The sequence below is a fragment of the Megascapheus bottae genome, chromosome 23 (genome assembly GCF_031878675.1).
Source record: "Megascapheus bottae isolate mThoBot1 chromosome 23, mThoBot2.hap1, whole genome shotgun sequence".
Classification (NCBI taxonomy): Eukaryota; Metazoa; Chordata; class Mammalia; order Rodentia; family Geomyidae; genus Megascapheus; species Megascapheus bottae.
Window position 1 is genome coordinate 15036279 of NC_143531.1, and position 19699 is coordinate 15055977.

The following is a 19699-nucleotide window of genomic DNA, read 5'->3' on the forward strand; positions in this document are numbered from 1 at the left end:
TGAGTATCTACAATGATAAGCATTCTTCTTCCTTAGTATCCATTTTTCTTTACATTCATTCTTTTCCATTATCAGGAGAATATCTGAGAGCTCAGCTTCATTTAACATGGATTACTGCTGAGGTTGGGCTTTTATGTATAAATAGATGATTTTAACCATTCATGTTAGAGCAGTGCAATAAAGCACCCACACTGCTCCCATCATGACCTAAAATACATTCTGTCCCTGAATTCCCACAGAATTTATTCTCAAAAAACTGGTTAGAGCTGGGCACGGTAGCTCATGCTGGTATTCCCAGCTACTCAGGAGGCTTATATCTGAGGATCATGGTTCAAAGCAAGCCCAGGTACTAAAGACCGTGAGATTCTTAAGTCCAATTAACCACTAGAAAACTGGAAGTAGTGCTGTGGCTTAAAGGGTAGGGAAGTATCCTTGAGCTGAAGAGCTCAAGGACAATGCCCAAGCCCAGAATTCAAGTCCCACAATTGACAAAAAAAAAAAAAAAAAAAACCTGGTCAGATTTTTTTTATGGATATACATCTCAAAATATAATGCAAATGATTGTGGTGGTTAAGCTCCACAATTAATTTGTAAGTACTCCTCACAACTTCATCTGATCATGACTACAGACAGGGGTGGCAAAATGACAGATACTGACGGATGAATGTGAGGACTTGGCTTCCTCTAATTCCTCTAACACTCCTTTAGCAGTGGCAAAATCCATGAGCAAGCCTTTTAAGAACAGAATTTCCTGATGCATTTCAAAGTGGTTGCATTCCAACTCCTCATAGGAAAGGGGAGATGTTTGTTTTTTTTTTCTCCAGTCTTCACTACAAGGACTTATGGAGCTGACACTCATGAATCGTGAGAGCATACCCTCTTCTATGAGTATGTCCCTGGCAATTTTTAACTTTCAGCTGACCATAGCAATTCACCATTTATCTCTCAGGTTTTTCAACTCTATTACTGGTTCCGGTAGTGATGGTTTTTGTTTTGGGTTTTTTGTATTTTTTTTTTTTTTTGGTGTGTGTGTGTCCTGGGGCTTGAACTCTGGGCCTTGGCACTGTCCCTGATCCCTGCAGCTCAAGGCACTACCCCTTGGGCCACAGCACCACTTCTGGTTTTCTAGTGGTTAATTGGAGATAAAGAGTCTCAGGGAGGGAGTTTGGCCTACAGGTAGAGTGCTTGCCTAACATGCACGAAGACCTGGGTTCGATTCCTCAGTACCACATACATAGAAAAAAGCCAGAAATGATGCTGAGGCTCAAGTGATAGAGCTCTAGCCTTAAGAAAGTCCAAGGACAGTGCTCAGACCCCGAGCTGAAGCCCACAACTGGCCAAAAAAAAAAAAAAAGGAGTCTCACCATCTTTAGTGCCTGGGCTGGCTTAGAACTGAGATCCTCTGATCTCAACCTACTGTGTGTAGCTAGGATTACAGGTGTGAGCCACCTCACCTGGCTTAGTGATGAGTTTTTCCTTAGGTACTCATCTGCCTCAATAATTTGGGAGGCAGCAGTTTCCTCTGTGACTTCACTTCTCTTACAGATCTAAGAAATGTCAATTCCCCTATTCATTCAGCTTTTTTACTGGAGTGATGTCTTCTAATCTCCTTATATGTCAGACCAGAAACCAGAAGATCTATTATTGTTAAACAAGGTACTACAAAAGCTCAACGGTCTCTTTCCAGAAGATAAACCAAGTCTACAATAGGGAAAAGAAAAATAACTCTCCTAAAAGTTATTTCACTAGAAATTGCTTCCTGCATCCCAGGCAGAAGTACTAGAATATACAAGAGTCATTTGAAAGAACTACACCAAAGAGACTTTCCTAGCAGAAGAGCGGGAAATAAGAACAGAATGAGGTTATTCAGGGCTGACTGGGCTAAGTACAGAATTTAAATTTTTATCTTTTAATCTATGGAGAATTTAAATAGAATAGTGACAATTTTTTCATAACATAACTTGCACAAAAATGTTACGCAGCAGAAAATAAATGGCTTCAATTAATATATGTCTTAGAAGGGCACATTAGTGTAATAGCACATTAGATTTTAATGTTCTGGCATCAAGTAACTCTGACGGAATGCCCTTCCACAACCCTGTAAGAAATAATCAGAGCCTGAACTAAGGCAGGGATATAAGATGTAAGAGATATTTAATTTGGTGACAGGTGGGATGCAGTGAGTGAGAAAGAAGCTATGACTCTCATGTTTCTGACTGCAGGAAGTGGGTGGATCCTATCAATGTACAGATACATAGAGAAAGAAAAAGTCCCTTTAAGGATAAATACAAGATAATTTACAAATCGTAAATGAGTTGAGTTTTTTAGATACTGCAAAATCTCCTACTAGAGATAGGTATCTAATGGGCAGTTGTGCCTAGAGTTTAGGAGAGCCATCCCGATTGGAGACAATAAGTTGTATAAGGAGAGAAGTTAAAAAGCCATTGTGTGGGTGAGGAGGTGGAGAGAAGGGAAGAGGCTGTGGAAGAGAATCTCCGAGAACACCAATCGTTAAGATGGATACTCAGGACATGAGTCTTAAAAGATTGAAAAGGAGACAGAAAGCGGTATGTCAGCCAAGACCATTTAAACAAACCCGCCTTTTTTTTTCATTCTCAATGTTTACTTTATTAAACAACAACAACAAAACTCCTAATGCAACTTCTATCCGGCGAATATAACTGTAACCCCTCTATACATTAACATTTTTTAAAGTAAAAATTAAAAAAAACTATAAGGCGGTGAAGAGCGTAGAAAATATCTACACATATATATATATTTAGATATATGTTAGCCATCTGTTTTTTTTTTATATATACTTGTATTCTCTTTTAACTCGCCTTTCTGCTTCTGTATACTTGCTTGCTAAAACCTTGAGAAATGTATTGTTCTCATGGCTAATTTACAACCACCCATCTGTCCTGGGGCCCCAGACACTACCGAATATGGACACCCTCCACCTAAGCCTGGAGTTCCAGAGATAGCGGCTACAGGGACAAACACTCCCGGATATGGAGCATGAGTTAAGGACCCTCCCGGTAGGGAGACCGGGACAAAGTACCACAGAGACCCCCCCTAGGGCTCTGTCCAATCAATTCAAAGCATGATAGCCCCCTAGACTACCAATGCTTAGCCTCTGCCCCTTCCCCCTACCAAAGAATGTATAAAAGGTGCTGTAATTTTGGGCTCGGGGCCTCTGGTCTGCACTCTACTGTCATCAATAAACGACTCATTGCAGTTTGCATTGATCTTTGGCCTCTGGCAATCCTTGGGGGGGAGGGGGGGCTTCAAGTTTCTGGGCAATACAGCGGATTGTTAAATCTTCAAATGAGTTACAGAACTCGTGGAAATTAGGTTTGGGGAAATTATAATTTATAAAATTCTGTTGACAAAATGCAGTAACAATTCTGCTTTAGAGGAAATAATTGTTCATTCAGGTCTGACTGTGACCAACCCACCTTTTGAAAGCTTTTCCTACAAGCTTTATTCCCAGAAATCCTACCCACCTCCTCGGGAAGTGTCTAGAATGCCCCCTCCCCCCCCCGTGCGCCCCCCTCTTCATTCTGCCCTCTCGGTGTAGCAGAGCCCACAGGAAGGATGCAGAAGGCAAAGAAGGCTTTGCCTGGGGGAAGCACCAGGACGGACTTCCGGTCACGTGCTCCCGGTGACCCGCCACCCCCTCTCCTCTAACCCTCGCCATTACTAGGCTGAGTGCACATGGGAGAAAGTTCCAACAAGGATATGTTTGCCGTGAGTCGAACAAATGCTCCACAGAGGCGTCGCCGGGTGGGCTGGTCGGACAAGCAAGCCGCAGGTGTACTTCCGCTTTTAACCTCCCGCTTCCGGTTCTCATCCACACGCGCGTGCGCCTCTGCGCATGCTCCGCGAGGCGCCGCGCTGCCAGGCCCCACCCCTACGCTCGACCCGCCCACAACCCCTCGATCCCCAGGCTGTCCATCCGGGACGTCCGCGCCGACCCGACATGGCGAACCAGGTAGCCCCGGCCACGCGCGCTTGCGCACACCGAATCAAGGGACGCGAGAGAGAGAGAGCACTGATGGGCCACCAAGTCTCCAGCCCCGGAGCGCGCGCGGGCTTCCCCCGGAGATGGCATCTCCGTTATGCGGGCTGATTCCCCTGGCGAGCCGGGAAAGGAAGGCTTTGTCCGGACCCTGCGGGGCGGGGAGGAGCAGGGGGCCGGGGAGCAGGGATCCCCCCCAGGCCCAGGCCCGGGACGGCGCCACCCGCCGTGCGCTCGCGTTACCGGGGGGAAGACGCTGAGGTTCCTTGAAGGGCGTGGGTCCCTTGGGCGCCGGGAGCGTCCTGTCCCCCTGCAGGCCTGAGCTGTCTCGGAGCTCGGGCTTCCCGAGCTGGCTGTGCTGGGTGGGTCACCCCCGTCCCTGCGCCCCGGGAAACGTGCAGAACAGCAGAGGCCCTCAGCCTAACGCTGCGGGGCGTTTCTAGCATGGCCTGGGGTCGGTCAGCTAGTGCTGTGGGTACTGGGGCAGGTATGTCATCTCAAACACTCGGGAAGCAGGAGGATTCAGAGTCCAAGGCCAGCCTGGGTTACATAATGAAGGCCGGCTGAGGTTACGAAACAAAAGAAAAGTAAATACAGTTTTCCCTTGTTGTCAGGTGTCTGCAAAGAAAATGAAAAGAAACAAAAATGCAACTCCTCTTATAATTCAAAGGTTGCAGTAGAGCAAGTTCCCTGGACTTGTTTTGCTTAGAATAGTCAGCAAAAGAAAATGGCTAAGCTTATTTCAGTCGTTTTCTAAAGGGGAGAAGTATCAGACTTTGATTCTGGATGAATTAATTCTTCATGTCGCTTTGTAGCTCTTAAGTTACAAGAGTAAATCTTTAATATTCTAAATTTGGTCTTTTAGTGTTTTGTTTTGAGGTCTGTGGTATATTAAAGTAAAAAAAGAGGAGCTGGGAATGTGGCTTAGTTTGTTGGATTTTTTTGGTCCAGGCTGGTCACAAACCTCAGTCCCTCTCATTTTCACCTCTAGAGTAGATGGAATTACAGATGTACACCTTCATGCCTGCCTCATCTGCTCTTCTTTATGCATCATAGTTATTAGTTCATGAATACACCTTCTAGCCCAAAGAAGCTTTCATATACTGAAGAAGTAGCCATCTCAGTTACACTGTTTTAAAGCATATTGTTGGGGGCCGGGAGTTTGGCCTAGTGGTTAAAGTGCTTGCCTAGCATGCATGGAGACCCGGGTTCGATTCCTCGGAACCACATACATAGAAAAAAGCCGGAAGTGGTGCTGAGGCTCAAGTGGTAGAGCTCTAGCCTTGAGAAAGTTCAAGGACAGTGCTCAGGCCCTGAGCTCAAGCCCAGGACTGGCAAAAGAAAAAAAAAAAAAAAAAAAAGCATATTGTTCACATGAACTCTTTAAACAATTCTGCATATCACAGAGAAATATGAATCTCTGTGAATGTGTGATATATTTTCAAAGGTTAGCCTTTATCGGTAATCCAAATTGTCCACTCGGTATTTTAATAGAAAACAATCTACTGTCTTTTTTCTGCTGTAGGTTATCAAGTGCAAAGCTGCAGTGGCCTGGGAGGCCGGCAAGCCTCTCTCCATAGAGGAGATAGAGGTAGCTCCGCCAAAGGCTCATGAAGTTCGAATTAAGGTAATGACGCACCCAAGACCCTGGGGAAAGACAGTGAGTTCTCTGCAGACATGAATAAGTCTGAGATCTGCAAAGATTAGATCTCCAAGGACACAATTGGAGAGAAGGTATGGAAAGTCATCCAACCCTAGAATCACAACATCCTGTTCTGAACCCTGTTCATCTTTGCAGGACTCCACCCCACCCCCACTCCCACCCCAGCACTTTAGCTTTGGAATGGAGCTGAACAACCATCCCCAGGGATTACTGAGGACTTCAGTCTTTTGGGTTTAAGATAGTTTTGTAAGCTCCTTTTTCTGGTGGAAAAGAAAATACATAATTTCAAAGGTACCATGTCATATTACAAATAGAATAAGAAATGATTTTGTTTTGTTAGAAGCACTTCAAATAAAATTTGGAAAGAGACTTCAGGACTTGAACAATAAGCAAATGAAGTCCCTTGCTTAGAGAGCTTTGCAGTGGATAGGCCCTGGCGGAAGGGCAGGGGTTTGTGGATTCCTGAACAGGAACCTGTGCTGCTCAAAAAAAAGAAAGGAAGTTACCTCTGAATGGAGGTCTAGCACAGAAGGCAGCCAGCTGAAGCCTTGGCATTTATAAATTTGATCTTTTTAGCATTCTCTTCTGTTTATTTTTAGGTATAAAATTTGTGTTTGAAAGTATTAGCTGTTTTCTTCTCCAACATTCCTGAAAAAGTTATATTTGAGAAAAGCTGTCTTTAAGTTGACAGATTATGCAAGTTGTGGATTTTTGCCACAAATGAAGATGCTGTCTGTCCTGGGAACTAAGATCAGCTGTATGCAGCAGGACGAGCTCGGCTCTCATTCCTAGGAAGCAGCTAGTGAGTGGCAGAGAATGTTACACTGCCTGTGCACATGCATCCCAGAAGCAGAGCAGTGCAAAAATAAGAGCTTTGAGATTTCTATGCTTTGGTGGTTCTGAAAGATAAGATGCTTAAAAGCTGGAGTGGGAGGTGGTAAAAGCTTATGTACAAGTTGTTTTTGGTGGCAGAAAAGAAGTGCTTCAACTGAAAGCTTTGAGTTTGGGGCCAGACTCCAGGAGACACCTGACATATTTCAGAAGTAGCCAGTACTCTTGGTAGAAATCCCATTTCCCTACAGGAAGCCAGCTGTGAGAGAGAGAGCTGTGATGTTCCTCTCCACACCTGAAAACAGTGTCCATAAAACCAGTATAACCACCTCATTTACCTTCTCTTGCCAACAGCGTAAGGAAAGAGAATAGTGGGCCCTTCTCATTGTGAGGACTCCTTGGATTGTGAACGTTAAAATCTGAATGAAATGTCCCTCAAAATTAAGACACTTCTGTGTGTGATGAAGTGCTTCTCATAGACTGGGCATCTGGCCCTGACTTGCGTGTGCACCACCCCCAGTACCTTTTATTTCCATCTTGCAGATCCTCGCCACCGGCGTCTGCCACACCGACGCCTATACCCTGAGTGGAGCCGATCCCGAGGGCTGCTTTCCTGTCATCCTGGGACATGAAGGCGCTGGGATTGTGGAGAGTGTTGGTGAAGGAGTGACTACACTTAAGGCAGGTGAGCCATGTAACCTTATGATTTTGGCTCATTTCTATTACTCTCCTCACACACTGCTTCAGTGTTTACTTATGAACAGTTATCAGCAAGGAAAATAATCAAAATTGATATTGTCATCTTGACAGCACCGATATTGGGATTTTATTTCCTTCTCGCTCTGCAGGCTTGCTGTATATTTGAAATTGTTTCAAGTACCTTCCTAAAGTCAGTCTTGGCAATTTAATACAAGGATTTTTAGACAGATGAGTGAGTCAGTATTTTGGAGTACAAGGCCTTTAGATTTTAAGAATTTTGTTTACAGGGCCAGGAATGTGGCCTCGTGGAAGAGTACTCACCTAGCATACCCAAAGCCCTGGGTTTGATTCCTTGGTACCACGTACACAAAAGAAGCTAGAAGTGGTGCTGTGGCTCAAGTGGTAGTTCACTAGACTTGAGAAAGCTCAAGGACAGTGCCCAAACCCTGAGTTCAAGACCCAAGGCTGGGGGGAAAAAAAAAGGAATTTTGTTTATATAAAAACTTTATTTAGAGGCCGGGAGTTTGGCCTAGTGGTTAAAGTGCGTGCCTAGCATGCATGGAGACCCGGCTTCGATTCCTCGGTACCACATACATAGAAAAAAGCCAGAAGTGGTGCTGAGGCTCAAGTGGTACAGTGCTAGCCTTGAGAAAGTCCAAGGACAGTGCTCAGGCCCTGAGCCCAAACCTGGGACTGGCAAAAAAAAAAAAAAGGGCCGGGAGTTTGGCCTAGTGGTTGAGTGCTTGCCTAGCATGCACGAAGACCCGGGTTCGATTCCTCGGTACCACATACATAGAAAAAAGTCAGAAGTGGTGCTGAGGCTCAAGTGGTAGAGCTCTAGCCTTGAGAAAGTCCAAGGACAGTGCTCAGGCCCTGAGCTCAAGCCCAGGACTGGCAAAAAAAAAAAAAAAACTATTTAGAAGCATTCTTTCTTGCATAGTCAGTGTGGAAATGTTCTGTAGGTCCTTTTGGATGTTTATATGAATGGATGGAACTGCGTTGGCCAAGAGGAATGAATGTTTGAGGCCTCTGCTGGTCTAGAGCCACATGTCAGAACAACATCTGTGCATTTGCTTCCCAGGTGATACCGTTATCCCGCTCTACATCCCACAGTGTGGAGAGTGCAAGTTTTGTCTAAACCCTAAAACCAACTTATGCCAGAAGATCAGGTTGGTGTCCTTTTATTATACTTTTCTTTGGTTTTTAATGTTGATTTCTTCATTTGTTGTTGTTGTTGTTTGTTGTTTGTTTGTTTTTTGAGACAGGATCTTCCCACATCACTTAGGTTGTCTTGCTACCACAAATCTAGAGCTCTACCATTTGAGCCATAGTACCACTTATGGCTCTTTCTGTGTATGCACCAAGGAATTGAACCCAGGGCTTCATGTGTGCTAGCCAAGTGCTCTACCATTAGGCCAGGCTCTGGTCCTCTGTTCATGTTTACATGAATTATTTCATCCCATCCTTCAAGTTACCTCACTGTCATCATCATTCATTTTCCTGTTTTCAATTATGACAGTGTCAAGACTCAGAAGTTAATTTGCCCCATGTCTCAGCCATTAAGTTACAAATCAGAATTTTTCTGAACCCATTCACTTCTTACATCCTCTTTTTATAAGGAGGGAGATGTTTTAAGATTAAGCGTACTCATTTTTATGGGCCGTTTTATTGTCTACATAATCAAAGTAATAAAAGTTAACGCAAGTTATTGGGAAGCTTAGGAGAGATAACAACCTTTTGTTCTAGAAAAGTACTTACCATAAGGTAAGACCACATTCAGGACTGCTGATTGGAGTGATTAGAGGCAGTTTTTTGTTTTTTAATTTTTTATTGTTACCCAGTTTTTCCCTCCATCCCCACCCACTTGTTTTTAGTTCATTCTCTACATAGTATCTGAGTATCCCTGCTGCATTTGGTCACCCTCCATCTAGACTGTTCACCCTTTGCTTCTTTTCTTTTACTGGAAATAAAAGGTACAGTACTTACAGTACATACCTCTTAAATGTACAGCTCAGTGACTATTTATAGCTGTTTACCTGATAGTTAGACCCTTCACCCAGGTCAAAATAGAGATCTCTGTCCACCCCCTTCATTCACACTGCCTTGAGCCAAGTTGCTGTGTGCATCTCTACTATGTTCTGCTGATCTGCCCAGTTACATTCCAAACACCACTGCTTGCGCCGCCCGCTCTCCAAATGGACATTTGGGTTTTAGGGGACTGTTCGGATTCTTCTACAGACCCTCTCAGGCGTTTGTGCATTACTTTCTCATGGGTGTTTTCCTGGGATTAGAATTGCTACGTTATAAAAAACATATTTACAACTCTCCAGTAAGAATGTAAGAGATTTTTGTACAGCTGCCAGAATTGTATGAAAGATTGTTTGCTCTTAAATTTGTTTTCTAATGACACTGAGAAGATTAGAAGCAGTGCATTTTCTCTTCATCTATGTATTCACACACACACACACACACACATACACCCCAAAGGATCTCTTGAGGTGTACAAGTTACAATGTTTTATTTTGCTTAAAATGATTACAGGGGGGCTGGGAATGTGGCTTCATGGTAGAGTGCTTGCAGAGCCTTCAGAGGCCCTAGGTTCCATTCTTCAGTACCACATACACAAAAAAATAATAATAATAAAATGATTACAGAGTACCTTAGCTCATACTTGCAATCTTAGCTCCCAGGGAAGCCGAGAGGTTCATGGTCAAAAGCCAGCCTAAGGAAAAACTTAGCAAGACTTCATCTCATTTCATAAGCTAGCCTGTCATCCCAATACTCAGTAGGAGTATTGACAGGAGGATCGACATTTGAGGCCAGCTCCAGGCATGGAGCCTGCATGGAAAATAACTCAAAAGGAAAGCTAAGGCTCAACAATCAGGCTCACACAATTTTGAACCAGATGACCTAATTTAGGATATCGGTTGTTGTGATTACCTTTGTGCATTTGGGAGTTAACTGGTTTTGTTTGCTTTAGTTTTTATTTTTTCTTACTGGAGTAACCCACATAGGGAAAAAAGGAAGAGGAAACAGAACTTGAATCTTTTTGAAAAAGGCCTGTAAGATCTCCCTGAGCCAGTTTGGCCAGTTTTCTTCACCTGGCCTGGATTGCTTGCTCCTGACCCTCTCCTTGTGTACAGTTACTGGCTGTAACTTCTTTGGCTCAGGTTACTCACACATTTTTTATGATGGAATCTTAATTCTATCACATTCTTACATTGTATGTGTTAAAATGAGTTCTAATGCTCCAGCCAATTCCAGAAGGGTAGTAAAGAGCTGATAAGGTATTAGTGAAATGTCATGTTATTAAACAATGTGTTCTAAATTATGCTTTGGTTCTTAATACACTTTTCTAAACAGTTCTCTCCTCTGAGTTTTAAGAAACCTAATTCCACATTGCCATTTTCCTTTCTATTGATTTTTTTTTCAGAGTCACTCAAGGGAAAGGATTAATGCCAGATGGCACTAGCAGATTTACTTGCAAAGGAAAAACAGTTTTGCACTACATGGGAACCAGCACATTCTCTGAATACACAGTCGTGGCTGACATCTCTGTTGCTAAAATCGATCCTACAGCTCCCCTGGACAAAGTCTGCCTTCTGGGCTGTGGCATTTCTACTGGTTATGGTGCTGCTGTGAACACTGCCAAAGTAAGTAGTGTGCCTGGATTTTAGTTTTCGAATGGCCTCCTCTGATGTCCCTAGACTGCTATGCAGTGTGAGCCTGACCAACTTATCTTTGCCATTAGGTGGAGCCTGGCTCTACTTGTGCCATCTTTGGTCTTGGAGGAGTTGGGTTGGCTGTTATCATGGGCTGTAAAGTGGCTGGCGCATCTCGGATCATTGGAGTGGATATCAATAAAGATAAATTTGCAAGGGCCAAGGAATTTGGAGCCTCAGAATGCATCAATCCCCAAGACTTCAGTAAACCAATCCAAGAAGTGCTCGTGGAAATGACTGACGGAGGAGTGGACTATTCCTTCGAATGTATTGGCAATGTGAAGGTCATGGTGAGTTCCCCGGCCTCCGTGCCTTGCTGGTTTGTGGACCGTCCATTTCCGTGTAATCTCAAGATTAAAATGGGAAGCAAATTGAAGCTTTAAATTGGTTTAATTTGTGTTAATACTATCTAGGGAAATTTTTTGTTTTTGTCAGTCATGGGACTTGAACTCTGAGCCTGGGCACTGTCCCTGAACTCTTCAGCTCAAGGCTCCTTCTCTACCACTTGAGCCACAGCGCCACTTCCGGTTTTCTGGTGGTTAAAGAATCTCACGACTTTAGTGTCTGGGCTGGCTTTGAACCTTGATCCTCAGATCTCAGCCTCCTGAATAGCTAGGATTATAAGCATGAGCCACAGTTGCCCGGCAGGAAATATTTTTTAACAACTGAAAATACATGTTCAATAAGACAAGCAATAATTGTCCAATAAAACTAACCTGCAGAAACGATAACCCCTCTGTACAACACCTTAATCATCACTTAAATAAAGCTATATTTTTAAGTAAGTAAACTCTATACCAGAGCCCGTGGCATTCTTTGTGTAACCGTGACACCTGTGCTGGTCTTTCCTGTGCATCTAGAGAGCCGCACTTGAGGCATGCCACAAAGGCTGGGGTGTCAGCGTGGTAGTCGGAGTAGCTGCTTCGGGCGAGGAAATCTCCACTCGTCCTTTCCAGCTGGTGACAGGCCGCACGTGGAAAGGCACAGCCTTCGGAGGTAATCAGCAGATAGGAAGAGTACAGTTTTCCCTTGCTGATCCCAGACTAATGTTTTGGTACTGTACTATTCAACATCTCCTTCAGGAGGCACCTTGTTGTCATAAATTGTCTCCTGCATTTAACTTTAATGGGTTTCTAATTTAGTCCATTATTTACCCTTGGGGCTGTGGGGGACTCCTCTTTTCGAGGAACACCGTTTCGGTTTGGTTTGGTTTTTGACTTCAACTCAGGACCTGGAAGGGTCTAAGTTCAGCACTAAGCTAAGTTGCTGAGTCCCAAGAGTCTTGGTAGTAACTTTTAACCAAAGCTCTTCCCCTCCTACATGCCAGCTCAGAAATTGGCTGCAACAGTACAGTTCATTGTATCTAAAACATAAGCCCAAGATGTAAATGGAAATTCTGGTCCAGAGAACAGGCATGCTGGAATATTCTCCTGAGTTTATTTAAGGGAGAAGTGTAAAACTTCCACTATTTTCTTTGTGGGAGGAGAGCGGGGGTTGTGATGAAGATGTAAAGAAGACTTGGAAAAGGCTCAAGAGATTGCAAGTATCCTCTAAAGAGTCCTTAAAGTGTGGGAAGGTTTCTTTGTTGATTTTTAGAAACAAATAAGGAATGGAAATTTTTTTAAGTTTTGACACTTGAAGATGGTTTTGGTTTTCTGTCCTGAGATGCTACCCTCATTTTGTTGTTACATTTAGGATTCAGGAAAAATAGCCCTATATTGGCGTAGGTCTTTCTTCCTTAAATACAGTGATGACAGAAATCTTTTCTGTTGGGGGCTTAAAGTTGTTAAAACCTCCAGTCTCAGTTGGTGCTGGGTATGCATGGTAGTTTTCACCTGCCATTTCAGCGCTCAGGAGGCAGAGGCAAGAATAAACTGAGTTTGACACCAGTCTGGGTACATAGCAACATCCTGTCTCCAACAGAAAAAAAAAAAAAGCACTTAGCCAAAACTTCAATAGGATTTTAGTAAATCTTAATCCAGGATAAGGAAAATATTCAAGAGTACATATTTTTCGTAAAGATGTATCTCCATTTCTTCCCTGTTTCCTGTCAGTGTGGGATTTCTTACTCCTTGGGTGTCTTTGGGTCACCTACTGAGTAGCTTGCATAGATTACTGAATGGATGAATGATTTCTTGTAGGATGGAAGAGTGTTGAAAGTGTCCCGAAGCTGGTGTCTGAATATATGTCTAAAAAGATAAAAGTTGATGAGTTTGTGACTGGCAATCTGCCCTTCAGCCAGATTAATGAAGCCTTTGAACTGATGCATTCAGGGAAGAGGTAAGCTTTCTCTCTAGATCCACATTCTAGTGTGCAGTAATGGTGTGGGGCTTGTGGAGATGGAGGATCAAAAGAAATGTATTAGTGGTCATAAAGGAAATGTTCATCATTCAAACCTGTGTTTACTGCTTCTTTCTTCACAGCATTCGAACTGTCGTAAAGATGTAGGTCTAAGAGAAACTGTCCATCCTGCTCCTGTCTGTAATGTGATGAGACCTTCTAAGTTCTCAGCTTGCAACCTGTCACAACTCTAATGTCGAATGTCACAACAGTGATGTTGCCGTATGTGGAACTAACTCCTAAGATTCTGTAATCAAGGGCAAGGCTAATACAGTCCAAATCTTTTCTAGATGCTTCACATAAATCACTGCTAGTGTTAAGGAATATTTTTAACACAATAAAAATGATTTCTACATTTCTGTGCTGTTGCTACCCATTTTTTATGCTGTACACATTCTCATGGCTGCCCTCCATCGTTCTCATACCATAAAGGGAACAGAGAAGAAACTGGGCAGTGTTGCTGTTGAGATCAAGTGGGGCCAGACTGGCTTCAAAGTCCTCCTTCTGCCTCTCTTTCCCCTGTGTTGTGATTATGATATTCAACACCATACTCACCTTTAAAACAACAAAAAAAGGTTGTTTTTCTATATTAATAGGAATAGCATATATTTTTGTGTTCATAAATACAAAAGAGATCAATAGTGCTACTCCCATCATATATTGAAGACCAAATTATTCCGTTTACTGTCACAGGTAAGTACGTACTCTTGAGCCAGACAGCTTGTTTTTAATATGTTTAACATTTCCTGACTGAAAAGCACAAGATATCCAATACGTGGAACCAGGTTTACAAGATCACTATTCTAAGGTTTCTTGCATTACAGACCTCAACTAGGGGTGTAAAAAGGTCTTTTAAGATCCTTTTTAATACATCTTATTGGATACTGTGTATGTTGCTGAACCGAGCCCTCGGTAGATGATCAGATCAAGATGTGGTACTTATACACAATGGAATTCTATGCTGCCATCAGAACGAATGGCATCGCCTCATTTGTAAGGAAATGGAAAGACTTGGAAAAAATCATGTTAAGTAAACCAGTCCCAAAGGAACATAGACTCCATGGTTTCCCTCATTTGTAACCATTAGTACACATCTAGGACTCTCCTAGCAAAGGATTACAATAGCTCAAAACCTAGGTACTTAAGGCCATGTAGGATGAGACTAAATGAAAGGATCTCTAGGATATGGAAACAAGAGCTTTATCTTGTGTGATTGTTGTTCTTAATGTACTATGTTCTCCTCTTTTTTTGCCCTTATGGTTAATCTCATATTACTGTATCTGACTTTGTTACCTGGTATATTGTATATACGTTTTTTTGAAACAGGAAAGGGAAGGGGGGAAGAGATGAGGACAAGAACATGAGAAGGGGTATCAATGTGTGAGAAGTAATGCACCTACTACCTGACTATGTAACTGTAACCCCTCTATAAAATTATCCCAACAATATACATATACATACATACCATACATACATACATACATACATACATAATTTTAGGGGGGGGGAACTACATTGATGCCTATGTACACTGAGACCCCAGGTGAACCCAGGTCTTTCTTGATTTCCAAACACCATTCACAGTATGGGGCAAGAAAAATATATAATAAACCTACATCTTGCTATGGCAAAAGCAGGAAAGTACTCAGATTCATGATATAATCCATAAACAAGCGCAAAGAGATTTCCACTGACCAAATGTAGAATAACAATTTTTTAACTCCATGAGTCCACACCAATTCTTTTTTTTTTTTCTTTTTTTTTTTTTTTTTGCCAGTCCTGGGCTTGAGCTCAGGGCCTGAGCACTGTCCTTGGATTTTCTCAAGGCTAGAGCTCTACCACTTGAGCCTCAGCACCACTTCCAGCTTTTTTCTATGTATGTGGTACTGAGGAATCGAACCCGGGTCTTTGTGCATGCTAGGCAAGCACTTTAACCACTAGGCCAAACTCCCGGCCCACACCAATTCTTAAAAAGAGGAAAGAGGCACTTAAGTGAGAGATACAGAAACTCATTGCTAGACCTAGAAAATGCCTTGCAACCCAATGTAGCAAAATATGAATCATGAATATGATTCCCCTGCATCAATGATACCAAATGTCTCCAAATCCTGGGGGAGAAAAGGTACTTTTATAATTGAAAGATCTGAAAGACCCCAATTATGAAACCTCAATAGGAACATGACACTAACCTGTACCTATACCTCTGTGAGACGTAATGAGGAGTACATACAACCTGCTGTCTACGCAGTCTTCTGTCCAAATGCTTGTCCCATATCTTCATAACCACTAAACCTTATAAGCCAACTGATTTATCAAGTGTCATTCCATTAAACACGGGGCAGATTACTATGAGAAGACTAAACACCTAACAATGTCATGAATCTTTTCTCTTTTATTTTTTCCCAAATCATTTCCCTCAGTTCCCTGTGAAATCCCGCAGAAAGCAAAGATGAACAAGACAAGAAGGGTTAATCATTCAAACTTTTAATCTCCCTTTACACATCATATTAACATTCATATTACAAGGCATTCCATTCACAAATATTAAAGTTTTTAAAATCTTCACACACATACCCCCAGAAAGTCTATACCAGATCCAGTCACTTTACTAAATCATTAAAACAATAAAAGTAATGAAAACATCATAATTCTCTTAAAGCAATAAGGTCTGAGGCACTCTGGGAAAGATGATCTCAGGTATAATGGGTCAAGTCATCAATACTCAGTAGTCAACGAGACTAATGAAAATGACTTTTAACGTCGGATATGTCTTCACAGGATGCACTTCTATTTGGACAACTGCTAAAAGGAACATAGATTTCAGGCAGCTGAGGCATTTCTAATGAGGTGCTTTGCTCAACTATGCGTGTACGACATGGGCTTCAACACGCCGGGCACAGCCACAGTACTCAGCAGGTTCCTCTTCATCATCACCAGATCTAATGCCCAGACGAGATGCTACCAGCCCACCTCACTCACTGTGCTCACGGCAGGAGACCACGGCTTTCCCATCAACCCACAGTGCATCTCCAAAGTATGCCCTTGAAAACAAGGGGGCTTTCCTCCTCCCTTTTTTTGACCAATGGAGGTTTGACACAGGTGTGTATTACAGAACCATCATGACCCACAACAGCCAACCACCACCTGGGGTGTGATTACTTCTGCCCTCTAGATGTTTAGAAACCTTCTTCCAAAGTGAACGTATGTCGTTCATCATGGACAGAGTCCATGCTGGAGAGAGAGCCTCACTATGAGAGAGCTTCCCCACACACAAGAACCAGGGTAAACAATTAGCATGGGGAGGAAGAAGCCAATTCCCAACTAGGAATTAAATCACCACAAACCATAGGTCCCTTAGGACATCAAACCACCCTGTCAGAGCAGAATCAACAAATCAGTCACATAGTGTTCGGTAATTATGTATACGGAGTTTAAAATGTGCGCATATGTTTCCACGTCTACAATAAAAAAAATCTGGAGCAGCCTGTGTTGCTGTTTTCAAAGATTCTCATCTCCAACATTCACCTGGAAAGCAGCTGGCTCTGGATGGCCGGTTTGTGGCAGTGATAAGAGCAACTAGAAGCAGGTTTTAAGTAAAAGTGCTCAAGGGGCAAACAAGAAAGTGGTACGTACGCAGGGCTGAGGGAAGGAGGGGAGGCTTGGGGGCACGGAAAGGAGTTGATTTCCTTGATTCTTCTCAGCCTTTTCAGATCCAAGACCAACTCTTGAGAACACACACCAAATGCTGCAGTCCTTTCTGATTATTGTCAACACAAGTGATTTAAAAACCAAAACCAGAAAACTGCCTCTTCCTTTCTGTACGCTCAACAAATCGCACAGTACAGTAAGAAAGTGCCATGGTGGGGATTAGAACTGGGACATGAAATGAGGCCGCGCACTGTCGAGCCTCCGGGTCAGGATTTCACAGCCTGTGTCCGTCACCAGCAGGGTATGCTCAAACTGAGCAGACCGCTTCCCATCGCGTGTCACCGCAGTCCAACCATCGGGCCAGGTTTCATCCTGCCATCCACCTTAAGTAAACAAAGACAGGTGCTCAGTTTGATCCCGCCACTGTCTAATGAACTCTGTACCAAAGCTACCTATCAAACCCACAGGAACACTTTTTTTTTTTTTTGGCCAGTCCTGGAGCTTGAACTCAGGGCCGGGACACTGTCCTTAAACTTCTTTTGCGCAAGGCTAGCACTCTACCACTTGAACCACAGCACCACTTCTGGTTTTTTCTATTTATGTGGTTCTGAGGAACCGAACTGATAGCTTCATGCATGCTAAGCAAAGCACTCTACCCCTACGCCGCCTTCCCAAGCCAAGTCACACATGTTTAACAGAAATGAAATAAATCAAGATGTCTCCAAAATAAAGGCTCTGGGCTTCATTTTAGAAAACAGATCAATACAAGTGCACACATATGAGTAAAAAGTTGAATTTGCTGTGTCCCAGTAGTTCACATTTACAATCTTACCACATAAGCAACCAAGTGACTTGAGCCAGTTACTCTCTTCAGTTTACTCCTCTGTGCAATTGTGGGAAAATAAACCTTTTACCTGGGTCTGCATCAAAATGGGTAGATCAACAAATATTCTCCCTTGTTTTAGGTCTGTCATGGAACTTGAACTCAGGGCCCAGGCACTCTTCCTGAGCTGTTTTTCAAGGCTAGTGCTCCACCACTTTTGAGCCACAGTTCTACTTCTCATTTTTTGGTGATTAGTCTCACAGACTTTCCTGCCTGGGCTGGCTTTGAACTTCGATTCTCCGATCTCAGCCTCCTGGGTAACTAGGATGACAAACCTGAGCCATGAGCACCGGGCTCAAATGCTCTCTCTTTGCTCTCTTCTGTCCCCTCCTAGACCACACAAGAACTTCTCCACAGGCCTGAAATAGGCTTCTAATTGTTACAACCCCTCCTCCCACAAAGTCTTTATGAAAAGAGAGCAGAGCTGAAGCATTCGATACCTACAGACAACACACTTATCAACTTCTTGTCAACCCTGTGAATGCTCAGTTCTGTCCAATACCCAACCTGTCATAATGGGATAAGGCATGAAATGAAGCAAAAGAAGCCAGCAGAATAGAACCATACTAATGACTAACCCAAGATAAAAGTTATGAGGTAACAGTTAAAGAATGGGACAGCATCTTTTGTTTCTCACCTTCACAAATCATTGGTTCAATTGTAAATACATGGCCCGACTTCATCACTCCAACCGCTTTATTTTCTGAAATAAAAGAACAAAAAAAAAGAAAGAAAGATTGAAAGCCAGCCCCACACCTCTGAATAGCTAAGAAGAAATAGTACAGAAGTGGCCTTATCATCAATCTGGGGAGAGATACTGTTCTAGGTGCATTTCATTCTGTTTATGGTTTCTACATTAACACAGAGGCCCATAGGCTAGATTTCAGAGACTATCTATGTTACTACAGATCAGAAATGCAATCCCAAAACCTGGCAAAGTGTATTATTCATCCATGTGGAGAAGTCTGAATGACAAACACTTCAAATGTTGGGACTACCCCGTCTCTCTGGGGAAAGGAAGTGTGTTTGTGTATAAAACAGCCTACAGAACAGGCACCTGACCTACACAAAGTGTTAGAAATTAGCTTTTCTCCTCATCCTTACATAAGAAAAGCTCCCATTCACTACATTGTTTGGCATTCCTTTCTGTTAGAAAAAATACTGTTTCATCCTCCCAATACTATTTTTTTGGTCTAAGTTCACTTATACAAGAGTATTTATTTTGGGGGCCGGGAGTTTGGCCTAGTGGTTAAAGTGCTTGCCTAGCATGCATGAAGACCCGGGTTCGATTCCTCGGTACCACATACATAGAAAAAAGCCAGAAGTGGTGCTGAGGCTCAAGTGGTAGAGCTCTAGCCTTGAGAAAGTCCAAGGACAGTGCTCAGGCCCTGTGCTCAAGCCCAGGACTGGCCAAAAAAAAAAAAAAAAAAGAGTATTTATTTTTCAGGACCATGATGAGACATGATCATAAAGCATCTCTGCCATTGATCACTCCAATTGACATCCTTCTGAAAAAGGCAAGAAAAAATTAAAAATAGGAATCAGCTTTTTGGGTCAATTTTATACAAAACAGAAGAACTACTTCAAATTTCAAATTAAAGACCAAGAGCGGACTGATAAAGCTTATCAAATAAATGAACGGAAGCATTCCCTCAGTCCGACCACCAGATGGCAGCATTTCCAGAAGATACTGGCAGTCAGGACTTAACCAATGGCCAATGTGTCTAGGGCAGCTCTGACACTAGGTACCCTCACCCACGCTTCCATACCTACACCTTTCCTCACATGCAGCCACCATGCTGTTTTCCACTGAGATTTTGCCAAAACATATTCACTGCATATTTTAATTTTACCTTCTAAATTCATTTGTGCCCTCCAGAATAAGCACCAAT

The 19699-nt window shown here is 42.9% G+C and overlaps 2 protein-coding genes across 3 annotated transcripts in view; one reads left to right on the forward strand and one right to left on the reverse strand.

Moving 5' to 3' along the window:
- Window positions 1-3933: 3933 nt before the first annotated feature.
- Window positions 3934-13631, forward strand: Adh5 (alcohol dehydrogenase 5 (class III), chi polypeptide). Its single transcript, XM_090356778.1, has 9 exons — window positions 3934-3994; window positions 5547-5648; window positions 7059-7200; window positions 8296-8383; window positions 10648-10867; window positions 10966-11226; window positions 11797-11932; window positions 13078-13216; window positions 13360-13631. Exons 1-9 carry the CDS (start codon window positions 3983-3985, stop codon window positions 13382-13384), a joined length of 1125 nt encoding a protein of 374 aa, XP_090212904.1. The 5' UTR covers window positions 3934-3982; the 3' UTR covers window positions 13385-13631.
- A 2667-nt stretch (window positions 13632-16298) lies between these two features.
- Metap1 (methionyl aminopeptidase 1) overlaps window positions 16299-19699 on the reverse strand; it is a 51237-nt gene continuing 47836 nt past the window's right edge. For both annotated transcript variants that reach the window (XM_090356780.1, XM_090356779.1), the window contains exons 10-11: window positions 18445-18510; window positions 16299-17307 (exon numbers count right to left, since the gene is read on the reverse strand). In XM_090356780.1, the coding sequence (XP_090212906.1) occupies window positions 17144-17307; window positions 18445-18510 (230 nt within the window). In that variant the 3' untranslated portion in view covers window positions 16299-17143. The remainder of the gene's footprint in view (window positions 17308-18444; window positions 18511-19699) is intronic.